This window comes from Pyrgilauda ruficollis, unplaced genomic scaffold (genome assembly GCF_017590135.1).
Source record: "Pyrgilauda ruficollis isolate IOZ18807 unplaced genomic scaffold, ASM1759013v1 scaffold24, whole genome shotgun sequence".
NCBI lineage: Eukaryota > Metazoa > Chordata > Aves > Passeriformes > Passeridae > Pyrgilauda > Pyrgilauda ruficollis.
In genome coordinates this window covers 7,087-28,935 of record NW_024523648.1, presented here as the reverse complement: position 1 = coordinate 28,935, position 21,849 = coordinate 7,087, and the positions used below count along the sequence as shown (strand labels likewise).

Sequence of the window (21,849 nt, the reverse complement as noted above, 5' to 3'; positions counted from 1 at the left end):
ATCAATCTTTGACATACTGGAGGGTACAAATCTCTTTCAATGCATTTTGGGGCTAATTTTTGTTCTAGATCATCCACCAAAATTCAACTCAAAATGTAGAGAAGTAATATTTTATTTAGGAAGCTAATAAATCGTGTGTTAAACTTATTACCATAGCACATGGTGAACAGGCAAATTTTGTGGTGAAGCTAGTTTTTGTGAGTATACCACACCACCTCACACAGGAACCAAGACACTTGGGAATTGTATTCTTATTTTTTACCGTCTTCAGACACCAGATAAGATGGAAGTATTGATTTTTCCAAGATCCATAGGGCCAAACACTGGAAGTTTCAGTACAAAACACATGTTTTTTCTAACATGCTCCACAGTGATCTTTATTTTCTACATGCTGAAGACAACCTTTATCAAATATTTAAAACTAAAATTTCAGGTTCATTAACTGCAGTTAACATGAATTTGCCAACTCTTGTCTCCTTGTTCAAACAACAGTCTGCAGAAAATTTCTGTAACCTGAAATCTGAATCCCAATCTAGTTTATCTGGGCTGATGAATACACGTATTAGTCTATCATATCACGGCCAGACCACTGCATTTGTAGATGGCTATTTCCCTTTGACAAGGGAGAAAATTGTGTTCCATCTCTGAAGCAGTCAAGATAACAATGCCTCAGAGATTGGAGCTGAGGCATGGAACAGAGGTTTCCACAAGTTAAGGAGGATGTGGATGTGTTGCAAAGTAGGCAAAAAAATGCTCTTGCAGACACATCTGGATCCAAGGCTGGACAAAAACCTTCTGTCCAGGTTTGTTTTACTGTTACTGGGTCAAGTTTAAAATGTAAAAGCTCTAGAAGTACTATGTTTATAAAATACTCTCAATTTTACTTCTGTTGAGAGTGTACCTTCTACTTAAAACCACAGAGGTCATTCTTATTGTGGCAAGCAATTCCAGTGGTAAGAAAACTGAAGGAAGGCAGTGAAGCTGTCAGCAGACTGGTTTTTCCCATTTTTTGGGGTTGAACCACATGTATTTATGTGGTCAGTTAAAGCAATGAATATTTCAGATGAAATTCTAGAATACCTACCCAGCTAAGCCCACTACTAATTTAAAAAGTCATAGCAGTCAAGGGATAATTGTATATAATCAGGCCATGCAAGCAAACAAGGAGGCAGCTTATTTACAGAGACTATTCTGTTGGCAAGAAAGAAAGCATTACCAAAATTAAACTGATAAGAGAACTAGATGCCAGTATTATACATAATTCAACAGCATCCCAATTACACTGCCCTTTCATGTTTTCCTGAGCTTGCAGTGAGAGATAGAAGAGACTTTTCCTTGTCTGTGCCATGGTCTTTCTAGCCTCTTGCTCTCTTTGCCAGCCAGTATTTACAATACAAATTAGAAGCATCTATAAATATATTTCCTGGTTTTTTATTAAATAGTCCCAGTCTCCTGATGAAGGGTTAGTGTTTGCATCCAAGGGGCAAAACCAGAAGCAAACTTGGAAAATGCCTTGCTCAAAAGGCAGGGACTGCATGTCAGAACATGGGTTAAAACTAAAGCTTTTTTTCTTTGTTCATACTACTACGTTGTAATTATCCCATTACAGCATTAATCTTTCCAGCTACAAATAGCTGATTTTATGTGTACCCTTGCTATGTTAAAACTGCTTTTCCACAAGAGGAGATGTTGTGCCTCACCTGATTTTCTCTGCAGCTGGAAGATCTATAGCCGTGAGCAGAAAAAGCCAGAACAGGAGTGCAAAGCCCTGCAGGTGAGTGAGGCTGCTGCCACAAAGACATCATTTGCAATCCAATAGTTGCCACATCAGACAATTTCAATTGCAAAAAAATAAAATCTTAATGTAAGTTTGCTTTTATTTTTAATTAGACACATTGCTTTTATAGGACATTCTGAACAGATTAAAGCCACAGGAAAACAGACCCAGCTCACTTCTGCCTTTCAGAGCCCCTTCTTGCCTACACATTTAAGTAGGGCCAAACAGCTCCATGAGAGCCCAAAGAAGTTGGGGGAGAGGACACAGGCTAGTGACTCCTCCCAGCAGGCACCTAAAGCCACTGTGCTATTTCTGTCTCAGAATCCTGAAGTACTTTCCCCGAGAGACCTGAGCATCTGACCCTTGCCTAAGAATATCTTCCTCTGTGAGAAGGGCAAGAAAAAGAGGCAGCCAGGCTGGGGAGAAGAAAGAAGGGGAAGCTGCAGGTGAAGGGAACAGCAGCCACACAGGGAGCAGGGGAAAAGTGACAACTAACTAGTGCTTCACAAAAGACAAAGAATTAAAAGGATAAAGATAAAATAAAACTATTTCCCAGGGCAGATGGAGCTGGCACAATTCTTCAGGGCTCTGTGCTAAAGCCACCCTGCAGGAGCAGAGCAGGGCCGTGGCTGGCAGCAGTGACACAAGTGGCAGCAGCAGCTCCTGCCATGCACCACAGTGGCTCCTGCCAGATATCTGGTGGCCTTAAATTGTAGATAACCCAGAGGTTTTAGTAGTAAGAACTCAGGCAGTATCAAACAAGAGCAAGTTTCTTCTTGCACTGGCACCAGAGGTAAAGAAGCTGCTATCTGTCATTCTGCTGGGCTTCAAGGTCCTGCAGCTGGAGAGCACTCTCAGCTTTCTGCCATGACAGCAGGCTATCTCCTCCCAGCCTCCAGGTACAGTCCCGCTGGGACGTGGAGGAATGTCACCCAAGAAAAGCCCCAAAAACCTGGCCCACCATTTCCACAAAGGGGAGTCCTGGCACTGCAGTGGATGCAGGAGGAGGAAAAGAAGTTTCAGGACTTCTGTAAGGATACACAGTGATGGCTGAATAGGATGCACTGCACAGCAGCAGGGCCTGTGTAATCACAGTGATGTATTCAAGGCAAGCACTGCTCACATATGCAGGGCTGATTGCAAGGATCCCATTGTACTATTACATTGCATTAAAGGGGGAAAAACCCAAACAAACACATTGTATTGGAAAAACATTTAAAGATACTGGTTTGAACAGAATTTCACGGGAAAAATGGAGCAAGAGGCTAATAGTTTGATAGTCCTGGCAGCAGCATGGGTGTGGGCTTACACAAGTTCAGGGCTTTGTCTGGATCACAATCATCACGATGCAGAGCCACTACACGTATGACAGGAACTGAAACCTTTTCTGTCTGATATTCCCTGCAAGCCAATTCCAGATACCAAAATGGGGCTCTGACTGTCAATGGCAAGGCAAGACCAGAGGATGTTATTTTCCTCTCTGAATAGTACCTCCAGGGCTATTAGTAAGTTGAACAGGTACTACCTCGAAAACACCACCTGTCTTGGGGCCTTTCACAGTCCTCTGCTGACCAGAAAGAATGTAGACTTGAGCAAGGGTTTTCCATCATGAAAAGGAAGGAAGGGAGTGTACTGCTATTTAACTGGTTCTTCTTCTTCCACACAGGAAAGCTGATCCTGGAGGATACAAACTGAATAAACAAGACCTTAGCCTGCAGGCTTTGAGCAGCAATCCTGCACACTTCCAGTTTAAAACTCTTTGATAAGTGAAAGAAGTAATGGCTGCAGAGGCATAGACTGGGGGTTGGGTCCATTTTCACTGCTTCTCCTGCAGCTGCTCCAGCTTGACCAGTTCTGAAAGATCATACATATTTGCCATACACAAGATGGAACACAATTAGTTCTTCAGCCACAGCTTAATTATCAACAGTAGTACCTGATACTCCTCAAGTACTGAAATTACAAATGAAAAGCAAGCCAATATTATACACCTATGATGGCAGATGGCACATTCATGTCTCTGTGACCAGTGGGACAACATTAGTCCCCCAAAACTAGGATGTATAGCATGCACTGAGTGCACACAGCTATTAATACTTCTGATAATCAAAGTTATCTAATCTATTTTAGCACATTTGACTCTGATGTGACATACCAAACAATGACAACATCTTGCCCACTGTCTCCAGTAAAACCAATTTTAAGTTTCCTCAGACATATGTTGTGTATACAAATGTGTTTGTATCAAGGTGACATTCATTAAAAAAGAGAGACTGTGCTGAATCACACCTCTCCTTTTGTTTAAGGTTAAGAGAGAACATTGTGCATTTGATAATTTATCCCTTTAAACCTGTTTCCCTTCATGGGGTTTGGTTTTGGTGTTTATTTTCTTCCCTGACAAGCAATATTAAAGGTAACAGAGACTTTAGTGTCTTCAAGGAAGAAAAAAACTTCTCAAAGTTCTGGACATATTTTTCCAACCATTCTAATAATGTACTGAGGGAGTTAGGACTGCCTTTCCAATGAACAGGGCTTTAACCTACAGGAAGATTTTTAAGAATATCTGCATTCACTGCTGTTCAGGTTTCTGGACTAGTGACATGGGAAACCTCTATTTCTCCCCCCTTACCTTGGCAAACAGGCAAATACAGAGTATGCTCTTGATGTAGGTTGAGACACCACAGTAATTCCCTGTTGCTCTTTTTAAGGTGCAAAGAAAAGCCAAAGACATACACATTAATTGCCTAGTGCAAACCTTCCAATAAAAACAAACACACATGCAAAAAAAATGCACGCATACCTCTTGAAGACTATACTACTTACATTTCCCAGGCACGCACAATCTGCTGGTCACATGAAGACTACACGCACAGAGCTGGAAGGCACCACATCCCTGTCTATTTTACAGTTGTTCTTCAAAAAAAAATGCATGTCTTATCATGCTCAGGAAAGTGAAAGCCAGTCTAAAAGCATATACCAAGTTACTCTGGCTTTTTCTACAAGTAGGAAGCAGAAAACCTCTCCATCCCATTTTTATGGGGTAAAAGCAAATAAAGGTGCCTGAGGAGCAGCTTTAACTAGTCTTTCAGGCAATTTACAGGGATCTGTAGTCGGCACCAGCCCTTAAAAGACGCGATTAATTGTCATAGCAACCAGGGCATGGAACCACACGCACTTGGGCTGGGATACAGGGACAGCAGTGTGCCCTCTTACCCACACACGCATCTCAAAAGGGTAACGGGCTCCTCGAGGGGCTGCATTGTCTGGGCACAGTTAATCCTCTATAATAGACCCTCTTAACCAGGCATGGGGGACTCTACCCTTACTCCCCCTTCCTTTACAGGAAATACTGAAAGCATGGTGCTGCTGTGGCTGTGGAGGGAGGCTGCTTGTCGGGGGAGGAAAGGAGAGTTGGACAGGCAAAGGAAACAAAACTGGGGATTATTGTGTACTTTGGGGTCCAGCTAGGAATTCATCTTAAGAACTGACATACCACTTTTTCCTGCATTGATAATGTATTTTTTTTACTCACACCATAAGTCTTTTGTCTTCTTTCCCCCTTTCAGGACTTCACCATCACTGAGTTTGTAAAAACAGCCAATGTGGTTGTACCACAGCACACCTGCAAGCTAGTTTATTGTCTGTCTCTGCCCGCCTAAGACCAGAGCCATGGTCATCAGTAGACACCAAAACAGCAAGAAGCAGGTCCTTCTCTACATGACAATTTATTTTTATGCCACAGAAGCATACTTGAACACAGACAGGCAAAGTGAGGTTTTCATTGTTTTGCATTTCCCTGCTCCCAACACTGTGGGATTCAAACACTGGCAGAATTTACCTGAAAGCTTCTCCCCTTTTCCTTCTTCCCCCTTCCCATCCTCTTCACTTAGTTTGGTATCAAAACACAAATCGCTGTATAATGCGCTGTAGCAAGGTTGCTGGGTTTGGTGGTATTTCTTTGTGTGGTTTTGCTTTTTTGGGTTCTTTTGGGTTTTGTTTTGTTTTTTTTCTTTCCTGGAGGTGAGAAGGGTGAAGTGTTGTTATTTTGTTTTCTTTAAAAATCAACAGAGCCTGTACTCCCACTAATAGACACCTTCCCAGTCTGAAGATGATCACTCCCTTTTCCTCCTTACCTGTTCTTTTGGTGCTCTAAATACAAAAAAAGCTTTGCTTCCTGCAGGAGAGAAGAAGTTGTTGTGAACTGATACATTGGAACTGTGCAGCACCTCTATACAACAGTACTGCAAGTGAAAATACAACAGCTAGGAGCATACAGGATCAGTTTGGGAAGCAGGACTAACAGAGAAATGCTTCCAGAAAACTATCTATGTCAGTACAATCTCGCGACCATTCCCAAGGTGGCCAAATTGGTGGGTATTTTGCTCTTAAATAATTATTTTAGTAACTGAAGTTATGGGATTGCAGATCAGAGGCATGGTTTTGGGAAAGCTTGTGCATGGCTGCTGGCTCCAGGAAGAAAGAGGTCAGGGAATGGCAGTAAGCCTCCAAGATCACATCAGCCAAATAAAAACAGCAGTTCACACTGGACTATAGGAGAATGCTATAGTACATCACATGCCATCATGGAAAGGGAGACAATCCAGTTCAGTGGCCACCAATTTTGGCCACCACTGATTGGGCTATTTTCCTAGTCAGCCACAGCAAAGAAGTTACTGCACACCTTGGCAGGGAGGCAGAAGTGAGTCACAAAGCACACAGGAGCACTGCTGCACACCAGATATAATGATTTTAGACCTACTGAACATGAACACTGCTGCACACCAGATATAATGATTTTAGACCTGCTGAACATGCACCTGCTCTTTTATTTACTGTGGAAAAGAACCTGTTTCCTGGATAAGGCTCCCCTTCCATTTTCTATCAACAGGGAAACACAGAGCATGCTTACACTAAGGTTTTCACAAATGCCTATCATCACTGAACTCAGGCTTGCCTAAAATAAATAAATTTAACCTGTAACAAAAAAGACTACTGTCAATTTAGGGCTGCATCACACCTCCACCATCTCCTCCAACAACAAGTCCTTACAAGCGTAACAGCACACATTTTTCCACCACCCCCACTCACAATCACCCTACCTGGTATCTGGCAACTTTCTTTTTCCTCTCTGAGTACACTCACACTTCTTCCCCCTACCTGAGGCAGGAATTGGCTACAGCTGATTGTTTACCAGCTGTCAACAGCCAACAGGTCTCACATGTGTTCATTTCAACAGGAACATCATACTAACGTTTGTGACAAGAAGGCAGGAGGAAGTTAAGGACTTTGGCAGTAAGTAGTCAGCTCAAGCATGGTATTACAATACAAATGAGCCAAATAAAAAGCTTGAGACCATAGAAATATATACTTTCCCTTCCTTCTTTCTAGTTTCTTTTACCTCCCATCCCTGTTTTCCTCACCTCCTCTGCCCTTACTTCTCTCTGCTCACAGCCTCCTTCCTTTCATTATCAGTCCAGGCACTAGTTTAATCAAAAGTTAGCTAAAAACCCATCTACAACAGCAACTTCTTTCAGCTGGGTTAATGATCTGTGATTTTAGTGATCTGCCTGTGATGGAAACCAGACCTGGCTTAGCAGAAGTAGAAGGAGTAATTTGGCCAGGAGCAGGGAAGAGACAGAAGTGCAACGTCCTTTTGGCAGTTCATGATATTCTGTTAAGAACAAACTCATTCCTCAGCCTTAGCTCATGTTCACCTTACCTAGCTCTGTAAAATGACTGAGAAGTTGAATCTTCACATGAGGTAACTTGTGACCTTCTCTTAATAATTTCTAGGTATCAATGAAGGAGTGATGTATTTGGAAATGGTTTTTTCCCTCCACCACTGCGTCTATTTTTTTTTTTAACAGTCTCCTATTAAACCAAATCAATATGTATGCATGTGCATTATTCATATTGTGCACATATTCACATTGTAAGTATCTCAAGTGATAGTCAAGATGCAAATCTCAGAAATTATTACAAGCTAGTCTCTAGCACATTCTTAGCTCTGTCCCTTTTGTTAGCAGAATTTCACACACAATATGATGAGCTTCAGCCAGGATCAGCTTTTCACCAAATGACTGCTCTCTGCTGCCATACATGATTTCACTGTCTCCAGTGAAATCAGTGTAACTTGTCTTTGGAGGCAGGAGAAAGGGTTAGCTCACTAGCACACTTTCTGAGCTCTGTGATGTCACCTTTTGTGCCTGGGTACCATGGCTTGTGGGACCATCTCCAGTGTCAGGAGAATTTCAACTGCCCCAGACTCCACTATGTGCCAGCCTCAGAGTCCATGGGTGTGTAGCCACATGATAAACTACACTGGAGATAAGATCCGTCTGGAAACACAAACCAACAATGAAACTTTTCCCCATTTTTATCCCATCTGAATCAAACCACCAACCTGTTTTTCAATGGTACCTTGCAAACAGTTCCATCAGAAAAACAAAGGGGGAAGAAGCTGGGCAGGGTCAAGAATAAGAACAAGAAGATAGGAGTGGAGCAAGAAGCTCTTCTGCCATTCATGAGGTGCCTCATTCTGCAGCCCCAAATTCACATGACACTGCTCTCAGTCCCAGGCCACTTCAGGAGCTCTTGGGAAACCTCTTGTATTTTGAATGTACCTGAGGAAAGTTAAATGCTTTGGAAAAGCTGTCTGTTCCTCATCTCTCAATGCCTACATGTATTGCACACATTAATCATTTTGTTTCTTGGGAAAGTTTGCCCATAAAGTTTCAGAGAAGCGCTATAGTAACTGTAAACCAGATGTTTCTGAGTACTATGCTCTGTTTTATAGCACTGTGTAGCATTTCACAAGCATTAACTAATCAACAACTCTTCCGGGTAGTTAAGTTTAATTGTCCCCATTTTACAGGTGCTGAACCAGATCTAGCGAGGTTGAGAGATTCACCTAGGGCCAAAAAAAACCAATTGGTGACTAATTCTGGACTGTAAATCAGAAGCTACTATATGTAACTTCTCTCCAAGACCTTTAAAACACAGTATTTCCCCTCATCTGCTGCTGCAATACAGCTTATCCTGAAAACAAAACAGGCAAAAGCCTACTCCTCCCTGTCCTGCACTGCACACATTGTTAAAGCTGCATTTTGTCCATCAGCTGTCCTGTAACTTTTAGTCTTGCACAGTCAGGATGACACAAATCACCCTGCTCTGGCTTTGGTCCCAAACCCCACAGCTGGGTCAGACAGACAGCATTCAGGGGGCAACTCACCACTTTTCTGACTCTGATGCCTATTTCTGCATCATACTTATATATTATATTTTTGGGGGTGATTTTTTCCCCATTTATCACCTGGCTGATCCTTTTGTGCATGCTGTATTTCATTTATCAGGCTTGAGTTTTTAATGCCTCACTGTAACTGCAGTGGTGCACAAGCAGCAGCTACAGCAGCAACAGTTAAATACAAGCCAAAAATTGGTCAGATAAGAAGCATACTCAGTAAATACAACTTTTACTGGAAAATAAGAAAGAAAGACTGTCCAGAGAAGAGTGAATTTTACAGTTTCACCGTACAGACCACTGGATGAAACATTGTGCATATACAGCTGCTGGAGATTTCTCCACATAAATGTCTGGTGAGCTGCTTAGAATTGTGTTTAAAGGCTAGGCTGAGACCAAACCATCTCTGCAATTCTCTTCCTGAGAGTTACAGAACGTTTCTGGTCTGGCCAGAGGAAGGAAGGACATTAGCCCCGAACACCACCGGAGCTGTGATGGGAATAGAAATGCCAGTGTTAGGACTGTCTGAAGACTTGTCTCTCTCCCTGCCATCAGTGCTGCCTACCAGTCTTGAATTGCAGCAGAGGCAGAAGTGATCAAACAGCTTTCTAACCCCATATTTCTACTGGACCCCACTTCTTTTAATTCCCACCATGAGCTTTCAACAGCTCAAGCTCTGGAAGCAAGTGAATGAGCTGCACATCAGTTGCCCATTTCAGCTGGTCTTTGCAACTGCTCCTCAGCCAAACACTGCTGCTTCTGAAAGATAAATGCACGCATGGCTGCTGCTCAAAGGAAAACATGCAAATACAGCACATTTGGCAGGCAACTTAGGAGAAGTTACATTTGTACCTTTGTTCCCTCTCCCAGTTTGGGCCTGCCACACAGAACAGCAGCCAAAATGCATCTCAAAGATTAGGTCTGGTCTCAGAGCCCTAGTTTTGCACACCTAAGTTACTGCAAGACCCAGTGATTGGATCATGACTCATTTGAAGCTTGATACTTGGCATTTTGTCCAAACAAGTGCCCAGATAAATGGAAAAAATAATCATTAAAGGACAAAGAAAAAAGACAAATTTAAAATTGTTGGAGTGCAATGCTTCACAATAAATGGCAGCTAAATACTCTTGAGTGTAACAGTGCTCTGGATGTTAATAAGAACATTCATAAATGAGGAAAGAAATTGGTATTGATTCTGTGGGCTCATGTCTCAATACATCTATAGGTTGTAATGTAGGGATAAATCTAATAAATTAATCTAGCTGAGTAATAATAAGTTCCATTAACACAGTAATGCATACCAAATCAATACTTATGGACAATTTCAGACATCAAATTTAACTGAAATTCTTCTACAAGTTAGAATGAGCTAGAATTTATTTATTTATAATGGGAAGTTGATTTTAGGTAACTAAAAGTTATCACATGCTTACACACAGTCACAGACAGAATTTTTCAAGTGAATAACCAGGGAATTACTTAGTGTCTCAAACTCAAGTAACCTCTCTCTAGCAGGACCAACTCAGAACCCGAGATTTTGCTTGGTTAACACAAATCCAATGTAACTATTTCATTTCTGGCAACCCTTCCACCACCATCATGGCACTGCATCTTACCTTGAACACTCTGCCTCAGTCCTTGAGGGCATTTCTGCTACTGCACAGTTGTTCTGCTGTCACCATTATGTTTAAATGGCAGGAAACATGGAATTTTCCTTTTCAGTGCTAGTAAGAGGTGCCTTCATACATGTATGATAACCATCACACCACCCAGAAGCCCCTGTGCTTCTAGATTAAATCCTCCAAATGTTCTGGAATCTACTGAATGTCATTGAAGACATGATTCCCCCACCACAGAACAGACCCAAAAAGAAACCCTTTAAGTATACTGTCAAAAATTGCTGGTGAGCACGAGCGAAAAGCAGCTTTGGCAGAAGAATGTGAGCAGGCAGCAGTGGAACAAGGTCTCCAGGGCTACCCACAGGTGCTCTCTGCTCTGGGACAAGCTGGACAGCACCTCTGCAAATGTTGAAAGAAAGTCCTTTTACTACAGTGTCCCACTCAGCAAATCAGGAACCTGACAGCAGAGGTCAGGTATCAAAATCTGACTGGAAGTTACCTGTGCATGTCTGGTAGGTTACGCAGGAAAAGGAGTGTCCTGGGGTGACTTTTTGATGCTGAATTGTATCCCCATTCATCTGTTTAGCCCAGAAATAAGTTGTGTGCTTTTAAAGCTAGATCCAAGATTGAAGAGGGGGAAAAGGAAAAACAGTGGAGGTTTTTCATGGTGTTTTCAAAAATACAGAGATAAGAGCTTTGGCTTTCCTTTTCATAGACTGTGTTGTCTGCAGCATGGACAGACAGCAGGAGAGAGCTCTCCTTTGCTTTTTAGTTAGGTTTTTTTAGCTAGCTGAGGCAGAAAAGTTCCCTGGGCTGTGGCTTTTTCTTTTCCTGGAACTGTTCAAACCTGCTCTGGACCAAAAACCCAGAAAACACATTGGGAGCTCACACCAGTGTCCAGGGCCCAGGGCATTGCATTCCAGCACCTGAGGGACTCAGTGAGCTGAGAAACACCTACAAAGGACTCTCTCTGAACTATAGAGAATTTCTGAATTTGCCATCTCTTCAGAACAGCAAGAGGTTTTATTATTTAATATTATTCATTTTTTTTATGCTTGTGAATACTTGTTACATTAACAGTTTTTTCAACTTTTCTCCAGGACAAGTGGGGGAAGGGCTGCTGAATTTTGCCCTTTAGGGAATCTTCCCTTTGGAAGTTCCCTTCCAAATTTGTCCCAAACCTGGACAAGGAGGCACTTCAGTTGATCATTACTTATATCTCTGTGATGGCTTTTTCCCCACTATATGGGATGAAGCTTGTAAACTTTTTCTGCCTAAGGATACTTAATCCTCATACCCAGCCTGATGAAAATTATATCTACAACATTAAAGTTTTACTTCATTCAAGTATCAAATCCCATACCCATTAAAATATTTTCCAGCTCACTGCTCAACTCTACCTATCCTACTTGCTATTTTCTGTCCTTTCTCACTTTCAACCTACCCCAGACATTCCCTACAGACCTCAATATACTGGCAGGAGGGAGTTGAAAAAAACATATTCAAAAGCATTTCATGTCTGTAGCAACAGCAGAGAGAGAAAAAGAAAGCAGCAACAGGAAAGAAACCCTTAGTTTCATTACAGCACTCAGCTTCAAGTAAGAAGAGATTTCAGAAGGCAAATGGCCCAGATCAGGTCCAGAAATACCGAGCTGTTTAAACTCCATAAAGTACCAGGATTTAAAATAATCACAAGGTAATTAATTTAATTTAGTAAGTATTTTCTAGCATTTGTCTCATCATCATCGGGCAAAAAAATCCCAAAAGATCCATGCAGAATAATATTGCACCCTGGGAAAGCCACAAAGGCACCTGGGTAGACAAAGACTGAAATTTTGGTAAAAAACAGAAAGCATCGTACAGGGTATAGCTTATGCCTTATCCCCCCTTGGAGCATTTGGCCCCTACCTTTCAGTGACTCACTTCCTCTTGAAGAGTTATCTACCTCCTCTCATCAACAAAAAGGAGAGAGAATTCCCCCCACTTCTACCTTGCACCACTCTAATTCAGCCCAGCCCAGCTCCCTCAAACTCCCCCTTCCCCTGAAAAGCTCTGAGATAGCCACCTCAAGGCTACATTAAGGACCAGAATTTTAGTTATTAGGGTGGAGAGATCCAAGAGTGGCGCTGCAGAGCTCTCTTCTTACATGAAAGGTTGATAAAGAGATATCAGAGCAGGAACAAACTCTGGCATCTCCCTCCCATAATGTCAACGGCTTCTCCTCTATTTCACTAAAGAAGGGGAAAGATTGACACCCCTCTTAACTCATATTCCATTTCTACCAAATGGAAAGCAGAAAAAGCCAACTCCTATCAAGAAACACTTGCCAGATGAGAAAACTAATGAGACTAAATGTGGCCCAGAAGACAGCACCATTTTAAAATCAGTGCAGCCAAATTACATACTTCTGGACATACACACATACAATAGTTCCTTTGACAAATGAACGCCAAAGAGGACTAAGTAAACTAATGGACATCACTAAAAATGTTTCAAATTTTGTTTTCATTCCATTATCAACTAATACTGGCTTACAGGTTGAAATTAACACTAGAGCTATGGTCTTGTTACTGGACATAAATTACTTCATTTATCTGTTTCAAGTATAGAGTGCTTTTGTAAATGAGGCCTTGAAGCCTGAAATGCCTTGGAAGATGAGCTGGGATGAGGGGGAAGCATCTTCCAGTTGTAAACTTTTAATTTTCAAAATTTCTTGTGTTTTGCATCAAGACAAAACCATGCCCTTTTGAGGTTCTTCATCCCAAGGGAACCTCACAGTACATGTGCTCACAGCCGCCTCCAGGGATGCAGCAAAGCAGAGTTAATCATGGTCTCCTACATAACCACTCTCATCATCAGATTACCATGAAGTCTTACTTGCTCTCCAACCAAAAAAATCTAGTCTGGACATAAGAAACCTTACTAAACACACAGTTTCAAGAAAGACCAACCCTTCTTGAGAAGGTTTTGACTCATCTACATTTTCTGTTAGGAAAAAAAAGTTATAGCAAAAGAGAAAATTCATTATCCAGCTCCAAAGTTCCTACAGGTTGCCTGCCACAGGTCAGACCTATCTGAAGGTGGAGTGTGACCACTCATATTACACAGGGAACAGGCAGTGTAAAGAAGAAAAGGTGACCACTACACCAAAGGGAATCTGAAATTATGGACTGAAGTTACTGTATCAGCTATAAACAGAAGACTGGCTTAATAAGCATCCCTATTTTTTACTGTGGAGCCTGCATGGCATCATTTGTGGACACACCTTTCTGGTGAGATCAAGGGTCACCCACCTCCTCTAGGAAATTACTTGGTCATCCCCGTGTGCCATGGCACTTCCCAAAAAGCCAGCACACTCCCTGCAGATGTAGGGCATGGTGTTGCTGTATGGGTGTGCTCACCCAGCACGGCCAGGCTGTGGGGATGCTCCCTCCTGCACTGAGGAAAAGGTGGTTCATGGGAGTCAAATCTGCTACCTCAATCGTTTGGTGTCTCCAAGAAAAATGACCGAGAGTGAATATGTATTGAAGAAATGTTTTCTTAAATCATGAGAGAAACCAAGTCAGAGAAAGCTGAAAGACGAACTTCAAAACTTGAGGGGTTTTCAGTAAAAATCTCAGTTAGATGGATGACAGACATAAATAAGCACAGACAGGTAGAGTAGGCAGCTCACAACATGAATCTCAGAACTACCAGTACTTACACACTTTACAGTCATAGTAATTTATGAGTCCCCATACAGCTGTTCTTGCAACAAGTGATTTCAGCTGAGTTTGAGCTCTGCTCACAAGCCTTTGAGCATGAGACTTCTGTTGTTGTTGGGCTTTGGGGTTAATTTTTTGTAGTTTTTATTGTGAAGCTTCTTCAGCAACTTCTTTTTCCTAAGCTTTCCTGGTAATTAGCCCTAATCAGTATTCAAGTGCTAATCTGTAAGGCTATCTGCTGACTTAAAGGAAGGGAACACCTCACTAATAGCCCCAGTGTTTCCCTCTGCCTGCAGAAACAACCCCGATAAGGACAGAGACTCCAGCCATCTCCAAAGAGACAGAGCCACAAAGAGCCCTTCTGATCGCTGCTGGCATCTGGCCTTCCCCTCATTAGCACATTAAAGCTGCTCTGTCCATCCCATAAGAGCCACTCTGTCCATTCCTCCCGCTTTCTCTATGGAGCCATTTATGGTGCTGCTCCTTTGAAACCCCCCTAGTTCAAGAGGCAGTAACCCCTTCCCAAAGCCCACAGCACAGCCAGTGTCAAAAATTCCCACTTACAGACAGACACCCAGTAAGTAGCAGCACTTTGAATGTCTTAGGTAGACAGAAGACACCCACATATTCTACCCTGCTGAATTGCCCCTCCTAGGGAAATCTTTTCCCACTCAGTACGGGGGCTGTCGGGTTTGGATTACAGTGCACTTAGGATATCACATCACTTCAAACAGTCCCTACTGCAGAATGGGACCAGCAAGGCTTGTATCTCCTGAAGTGCACATTCTCAGGAGCAAAAACAAGGCAAGAGGGACAAAGCTTCCCAATCCTGGCTTCTAAACCTGTTAGGAAATGACACTCAGACACTTTGAAACCAAACTTGGACAGATTTCCAGTGCATGCTACATCAAAAACGTGGAAGCTTTTTGTACTTTAGCTGATCTTCGCTCCTAAATCAAAGCATTTTGGGTGTGCTATGGCGTGCCAATAAGTAAGTATGCATTCACTGAAATAACTTGTTTGGAGAAGAGGAAGAGCATCTTTTACTCCTGTTATTTCCCTTATGCACCCTAATCATTGGGAACACAGCTAGTTTGCAGAAGTTGTTTGCTTACAAAATGGTGATTACAAGTTAACTAATGAGAAAAGTAAAGAATGGACAATTTTTCATCACTTCATTTCTTTATCCTCTGCCAGGATGCTTTCCTACAGGCAGATATGACCTTCCCACTTCCTCAACCAAAAAGAATAGTACTAACAGGCACAAGGAAGCCAACCTAGTTGCTTTATTTATGCTCTGATCTCATTTTCTTTGACTTACTTCAGAATGGTATAAATATTTTTACCTGAAAGGAGAACTGTGGCTATCTGAATTGAGCTCAGGCTCATTTTTCTACAATCACTGTTGTTCTGGATGGACTTTGGGGAGATATTTGTACTTTTTAAAAATAAAAATCCCAAAGAAGCAAATTCTTTTGTTTTGAAGAAGAAAGCAAAGCAACTGAAGGTCATGAATACTCACTCTTTTTTTGGATTCATAAATTATATGTTTGATCCTTGACTTGCTTTTCATTAAGGAAAAATGCCATAAATTATTTGGTTTGTTTGCCTCTCTGATCAGTCAACTGAAAGACATTTTTGCTTTGGGGCAATGAAACTTATCATCTCAATTTTGTTATTATTCAGCTCCAAGTTCTTTTTAGTACATAAAATCCCTATGTCTGATTTATTATGCAGGTGCATGTTATTAGGGAAAAAAAACCACATTGGATTATAGCTTTTGATGCTTGCAGGGCCATTTAAACAGCTCCCATCCCTGAAGAGTTAATAGCTTTGACACACAGGTCAAGTTCAAAGTTAGTCAGCTAGTGGGCCAAACTGTTCCTCAACTCCAGTATCAGGGAGGAATTGGGCCTGTAACACACTAAAAAATCAAAAGTTTTACTCAGACTGAACTCAAACAGACAAGCTTTCTTTCAAAAAGAACCTAAATTGCTTTTCTTCAGATAATTTTGTTCAATACATCACTACCTAATTTAATGAATTATACCTATTAGAAACATTTTTATCCTCCTTTTCCTAAGACAGGAATTAGACCATGCAGTGGCTTTTTCATAAGGCTGAAATTTACTTGGCAAAGTAAATAAGTGAGCAAAGAAGCAGAGAGAGTCACACTGCTCCATAGATAACTTTTGCAATTCACTAGTGCAGAGAACATAACTATAAAGCTATTTAAAAGGTGAGATGGGACTGAATGGCTGAAATAGCTCTTTTTCCATTTTCTGATTCAAGTTGAGTATGTCTCTAATATTCTGATATGATTTTTAGAAAAATTCTGAAAAATACAAAGTGCCATTCAGCAGCTGCCAGCAAGAAAAAGCCCATGAAGACAACCTTGAAACAGCAAGATAAGGCACAGCCAGACTTTTATAACTCGCATTCCTTAAGGAAGCTCTAAAAGATAGAAGTGGGTAAACCCAGAAAAATGCATGTGCCATCCAGCTGTCTAAAAAAGTCCTTGTCAAGGAAAGCAATACAATAGCAGTGCCTTAGACATTTCTCTGGAGACCTGAGTTCATCGACACAGCTATGGGATATTTTGTTTCCAGGAACAATCTCATTTACTTAGCTGAAATAACTTTACCATAGTACCTAAAGATATTAATTCATTTTGCTTGCAGAAACTTCATTTTCCCTCCCTGTCCTGCTGCTCAAGGCTGCAGAGATAATGCCCATGTATAAGCAGGTATCTCGCTTGTTGGCTTTCATTTAGAGACTATTTGCAATCATCCCCCAAAGAGATTTGTCGGCAACCTGCTCCCCCTGTGTTTCAGCAATGTTTGTTGTCTGTCTAGTTCCTCTCAAGAGGTGACAACCACAGTTCCCAACATGAGATCAACCTGTAAATTAGTTCAAAAGGTTTCAGGGGCCACAGGAGAATCTGCCAGGTGAGTCTCTGCCCTTCAGATCACCCAGGGAGTGCAAGAAAGGGAGACAAGCTGCCTCTTGTGCTAGAATACAGCCAGATGGAGCAAGCTGGGACCCACCAACAGGTATCTGAAATACGTAGGAGCTTGCTGGGGCAGAGGCACAGAGAACCACAGAACTCCAAACCACATCATTTGTTTTCTATCTCCCCACTAGAGGTGGGAGTCAATGAGGAGTAATTAAGTCACTGCTTATTAAGTGGTCCTCTACAAACAGACGGAGTTTGTGGAGTCCAATTTTGGCTTCACAGAAATTTGGGGAAGCAAGTAATCAAGCAATCAAGCAGCCATCATTATTCTTGCTCTTGCCTGCAGCATAGCAGGGCACAGTAAGTCAGGGACACCTGCTCAGCAAATGTCACTAGGAAGGTACCAGGCAGGGCCCTGCAGATGGGATTTATGGACCATGGATGTGAGTCACGGGTCCAGGAACGTATCTGCAGCACAACATTTCCCCTTTGAGTTGCTACAGCAACTCAAAGCCATCCTCTCCCAACTCAGAACCGTAGAATCATTAAGGTTGGAAAAGACCTCCAAGATCCTGGAGTCCAACCATTAACCCAGCACTAGCAGGTCCACCATTAAACCACATCCCTAAGCACCACAACTATTTCAAGAATAACAGCAAGTTTAATCCTCTTGCAGCAGGTCCTGTTCACCATCACTAGCAGCCCAGAACTTATACACAAACTATTCCAGTAAATCCCATAATTGTGCTGAGCATCTCCAGTCCTTCATAATTCCAACCATTCACTTTTGTGTTTTAATTACTTTCTGCTTTTTCTGCTATGGACAACTCTTTTCAGAGTGCAGTGTTTGCTGTGATCACTGAAATAGACTTTTACAGGCAACCAGCTCTGCTTTCAGTGTGTTCTCTCCCAAATACCCTGCAGGGGTTGTTACAGTGTTCCTCTCTTACCTTGGTGTTCTACTGAGTGAACAGAGAGGAGAGGTTGGAAGGTGAAATTAAAATAAGCTTCCATAGCTTGTAAAACATTTTTAATTTAATTGTTTCATTTTAATTCCTGAATTTCCATGGAAGGCAATTCGGGAATCAGGAAGTGCCTGGGTAACCGAACTGCTACAAAGAAAGTGAGAAAGAAACGATCAGTTTCTGCCAGTATCTATGTCCTTTCTCCTCATGTCTTGTTTCCTCCTTGACCACACCAGAGTCTGTCTCCTCCCTGGGCACAGAATTCTTAGCAGGGCCTCTTGTGACAGGACAAGGGTTTTAAATTAAAAGATTAGATATAAGGAAGAAATGTTTTATTATGAGGTTGGTGAAACTCTGAAAGAGGCTGCCCAGAAATGTGGTAGATGCCTCATCCCTGGAAACAATCAGGGTCAGGTTGGATGTGGCTCTGAACAACCTAATCTAGTTGAAGATGTTCCTGCTGATGGCAGCAGGGGTTGGATTAGGTGGCCTTTAAAGGTCCCTTCCAACCCAAACCATTCTGCAATTGCATCAGCCAAAAGCAGGTTTCTGGCAGCCCCAGTTGCTGTCAACCTTTTTATTTTGATGTCTGCCTGAAGATCCCTTACTTTATGTAGCAGAAAACAGAAGCACAACAAATCAGTCAGGAGCCTTCCACTAATGGGTGTCAAGCAAATGGTGCACACAAAATATAGATAGCACAGAGAAAGTGTTACCCTTTTCCAGGGGAAAAACAATTGGAAAAGCCAATGTTTGGTTTGTTGGGGTCTCCTGCTTCTTTTGGAATATGGTATACATATTTCTTTATTTCCCACATGTATTTTCAGACTATTGTTTCCATAGAGAATGAAAATATAAACATTGTGTCAGAATCCATTTCACTGTATTAACAGAAATACTGATGAAAGCTGTGATGTTACATGGAGACATCAGTTCCCATGCAAAATTGAAAGAAACTTAAGAAAATCTAACTTTCGAAAAATTTCTGTTGCTACAGAATGTGGAACTGGCTAAGAATTAAAACACCTCAGTAACATGTCTTCTCCTTCTCCATACACCACATAAATTTGGAACAAATTTAGGGTTATTTCATGTTTGAGGAGGAGGTAAGAACACAATCACGAAAAAGTGACTGACTCCTGTTCCTTAGGCTGCTCTTCTGGGCTATGGGAGATCTCATTTCTAGGTTCAAGTTTACAAATCAGAAGAGATTTGGACTTTGGTCACCAGAGCAAATTTCTACCCTTCCCCCCCTTTAAAAAAAAAAAAACCAAAAAAACTAGATTTGACATTTTATCTACAGCTCAGTCATATACATGCATAAGCATGGTAACTGTTTAAACTGTATTAATTAATCCAACACCTTCATGAAGGCTGTGGTCAATCTGATGACTCTCCAGAGGTCATTATTACCACCCTTGCACAGGAGAGCCTATTGCTTTTGTATCTGATCTCTTCACCACGTCTTCATGTTTCTCTTGGTGGCCCTGGGAAAACATCTTTTCTCTAGTGTCTTGTTTCAGGACCGACACACACCTCAAGATGACCAAGCAGAAGGAGGGTGGGATCTTGCAAGCACAGGATGCCTAAGATGACAGGGACTGTCGGGTTGAGGAATTGAGCCAATCTTTCAATAGGGAGACTTGCAAAATGCATGTGGTACAAGAAAATGTGTAACTGAGTTGAAGCAGCTCTTACTTGGTTCAACTTCTTTTCAACCCTTGTCATGTTCAAATAATAAAAATAAGTATTTCCTGTATCACTGAACCTTTGGGGAATTCTCCTGGAATGGTAACAGTTAATTAATTCCGTGTAATAGGGATGTTCTGAGAGCAAATAGCTTCACATATTTTTAACAGTGTAACACTTGTAGGAATTGTAATTTTTTAATATTTAAAAGCTTCATCTTCAAACCTAATACACTCATTTAGAGCAGCTGGGCTCAGTAGCTCGTCCATGTTACATGAATCTGAAACTGAAGCCGGGACAATGAGGCCAAGGCTGGTACCAACCATCCCATTGCTGCAACCGCTCTGTTTAGCACGTAAGAGTCATTAGGCAGAAGTGATGGCTCCAGCTGCCTTTTCAGACAGGAGCTCCTTCTGGAGAAGAGCAACCAGTTAGGCACTGGATGGACTCTTTTGCATTAAAACCCTCTGCCCTAATCAAACGCAATGCAAAAGAAACAACCGGCAGAGACGGGAGCGTAAAGGATTAACTAAGATGGTTCCAGCGTTTTCTTGTGCCTTCGGTGAAATAATTTACTCCGAGTACCCTGCAGTTTTCCCATCTTTGCACTGGCCGCTCTGAGCCACACGCAGGGGCGAGCCCAGCGGCTCGCCTCTCGCCGGCAGCCCCAGCGTGCTGCTCCGGGGGCACGCGAGCTGCTCGGGACCGGGCAGAGATCCCACACGACGCCACCCGGGGCATCAGGCCGCGCCCGGCCGCTGCTGGCGGACCCCGGCCGGGAGCCCCGGGGGCCGCCCCTTCCCCTTGCCCGCCGCCCCCTCTCCCGCCACCCGCGCTCCAACTTCCCCAGCGGCGCCTCCGGCACCGGCCGGGCTGCGGCAGCGGGGATGCCTGCTGCCTCCTCCCGCCGCCCTGCGCCTGTCCGTGACGGGCCAGGCAAGCCGGAGCCGGCGGGAGGCGCGGGGACTCCGCCGCGGAGCTGTGCCTGTGGACACGGCAGGTGCGATCGGCACCGGCACCGGCGGGGAGGGCGCGGGCTGGCGGCTCACGCCGCCGCCTCGGAGGCAACAATGGGCCGGGGGAGGCTCCGCGCAGTCGCTCCCTGCCCGCCCGGGGCTTCTGTGGGGAAAGGCGATGCCAGCCCAGCCCAGCCCAGCCCGGCCAAGCCGAGCCGAGCCAGACCGGGCCGGGTCGGGGTCCCTCCGACGGCGGCCCTCGGGATCTGCGCGCCCCAGGCGAGCGGCACCGTGCCGTGTAGCCAGAGCCCCGCTCCATTCCCTGGCCTCACCTGTTCAGCACTTTCCTGATCCTCTGGCGCACGCTGGAGGAGGGCGCGGAGATGCCGCTCCTGCCGCCGCCACTGCCGCCCTCCGCCGGCAGGTTCTCGATGGTGGCCACGACATGGCTGGGCTGCGGCGGGTGGTGCGGCGGCGGCGGCGGCTGCGGCGGCGGGGGGTGGCGGTGGTGGCGGTGGCGCTCGGGGGAGAGCATCGCGGCGGGGCTGCGCCTCAGCGGAGAGCGGGGCGCATCCCGGCGGGAGGGCGGCGGGCGCTGCTGCCGCCGGCGCTGGCTCCCTCGGCTTCCGGGCAGCTCCAGACCCTCGCCCGCTCCTCCCTCACTGGGCTGCCATGCAGCGAGGGGCGGGATGCTGCCGCCGCCGCCAGCGAGTGCCGCTCACGGCCGACGAAGTGGCAGCAGTTTGGCGACCCTCCTCCTCCTCCTCCCACACCCCCCGCGCCCAGCCGGTGCCTCCCCCCGGCGGAGCCGCCGCCGCTGCGCCGCCTCGATCCCCTTTGTTCCCGCTCGCCACCGCCCCGCGCTCCCCTGACGCGCGGCTGCTGCCGCGGCACGGCCCGGCCCGGCACGGCGCGGAGCCCCCGGAGCCCCTCGGAGCCCGGC

The 21,849-nt window shown here is 44.0% G+C and overlaps 1 protein-coding gene across 1 annotated transcript in view; it reads right to left on the bottom strand.

Moving 5' to 3' along the window:
• The window catches only part of SLC35F1 (solute carrier family 35 member F1), a 230,176-nt gene extending 208,530 nt beyond the window's left edge, over positions 1 to 21,646 (bottom strand). The window contains exon 1 of the mRNA XM_041469895.1: positions 21,239 to 21,646. Within this exon, the coding sequence (XP_041325829.1) occupies positions 21,239 to 21,441 (203 nt within the window). The 5' untranslated portion in view covers positions 21,442 to 21,646. The remainder of the gene's footprint in view (positions 1 to 21,238) is intronic.
• Between the last annotated feature and the right edge of the window lie 203 nt (positions 21,647 to 21,849).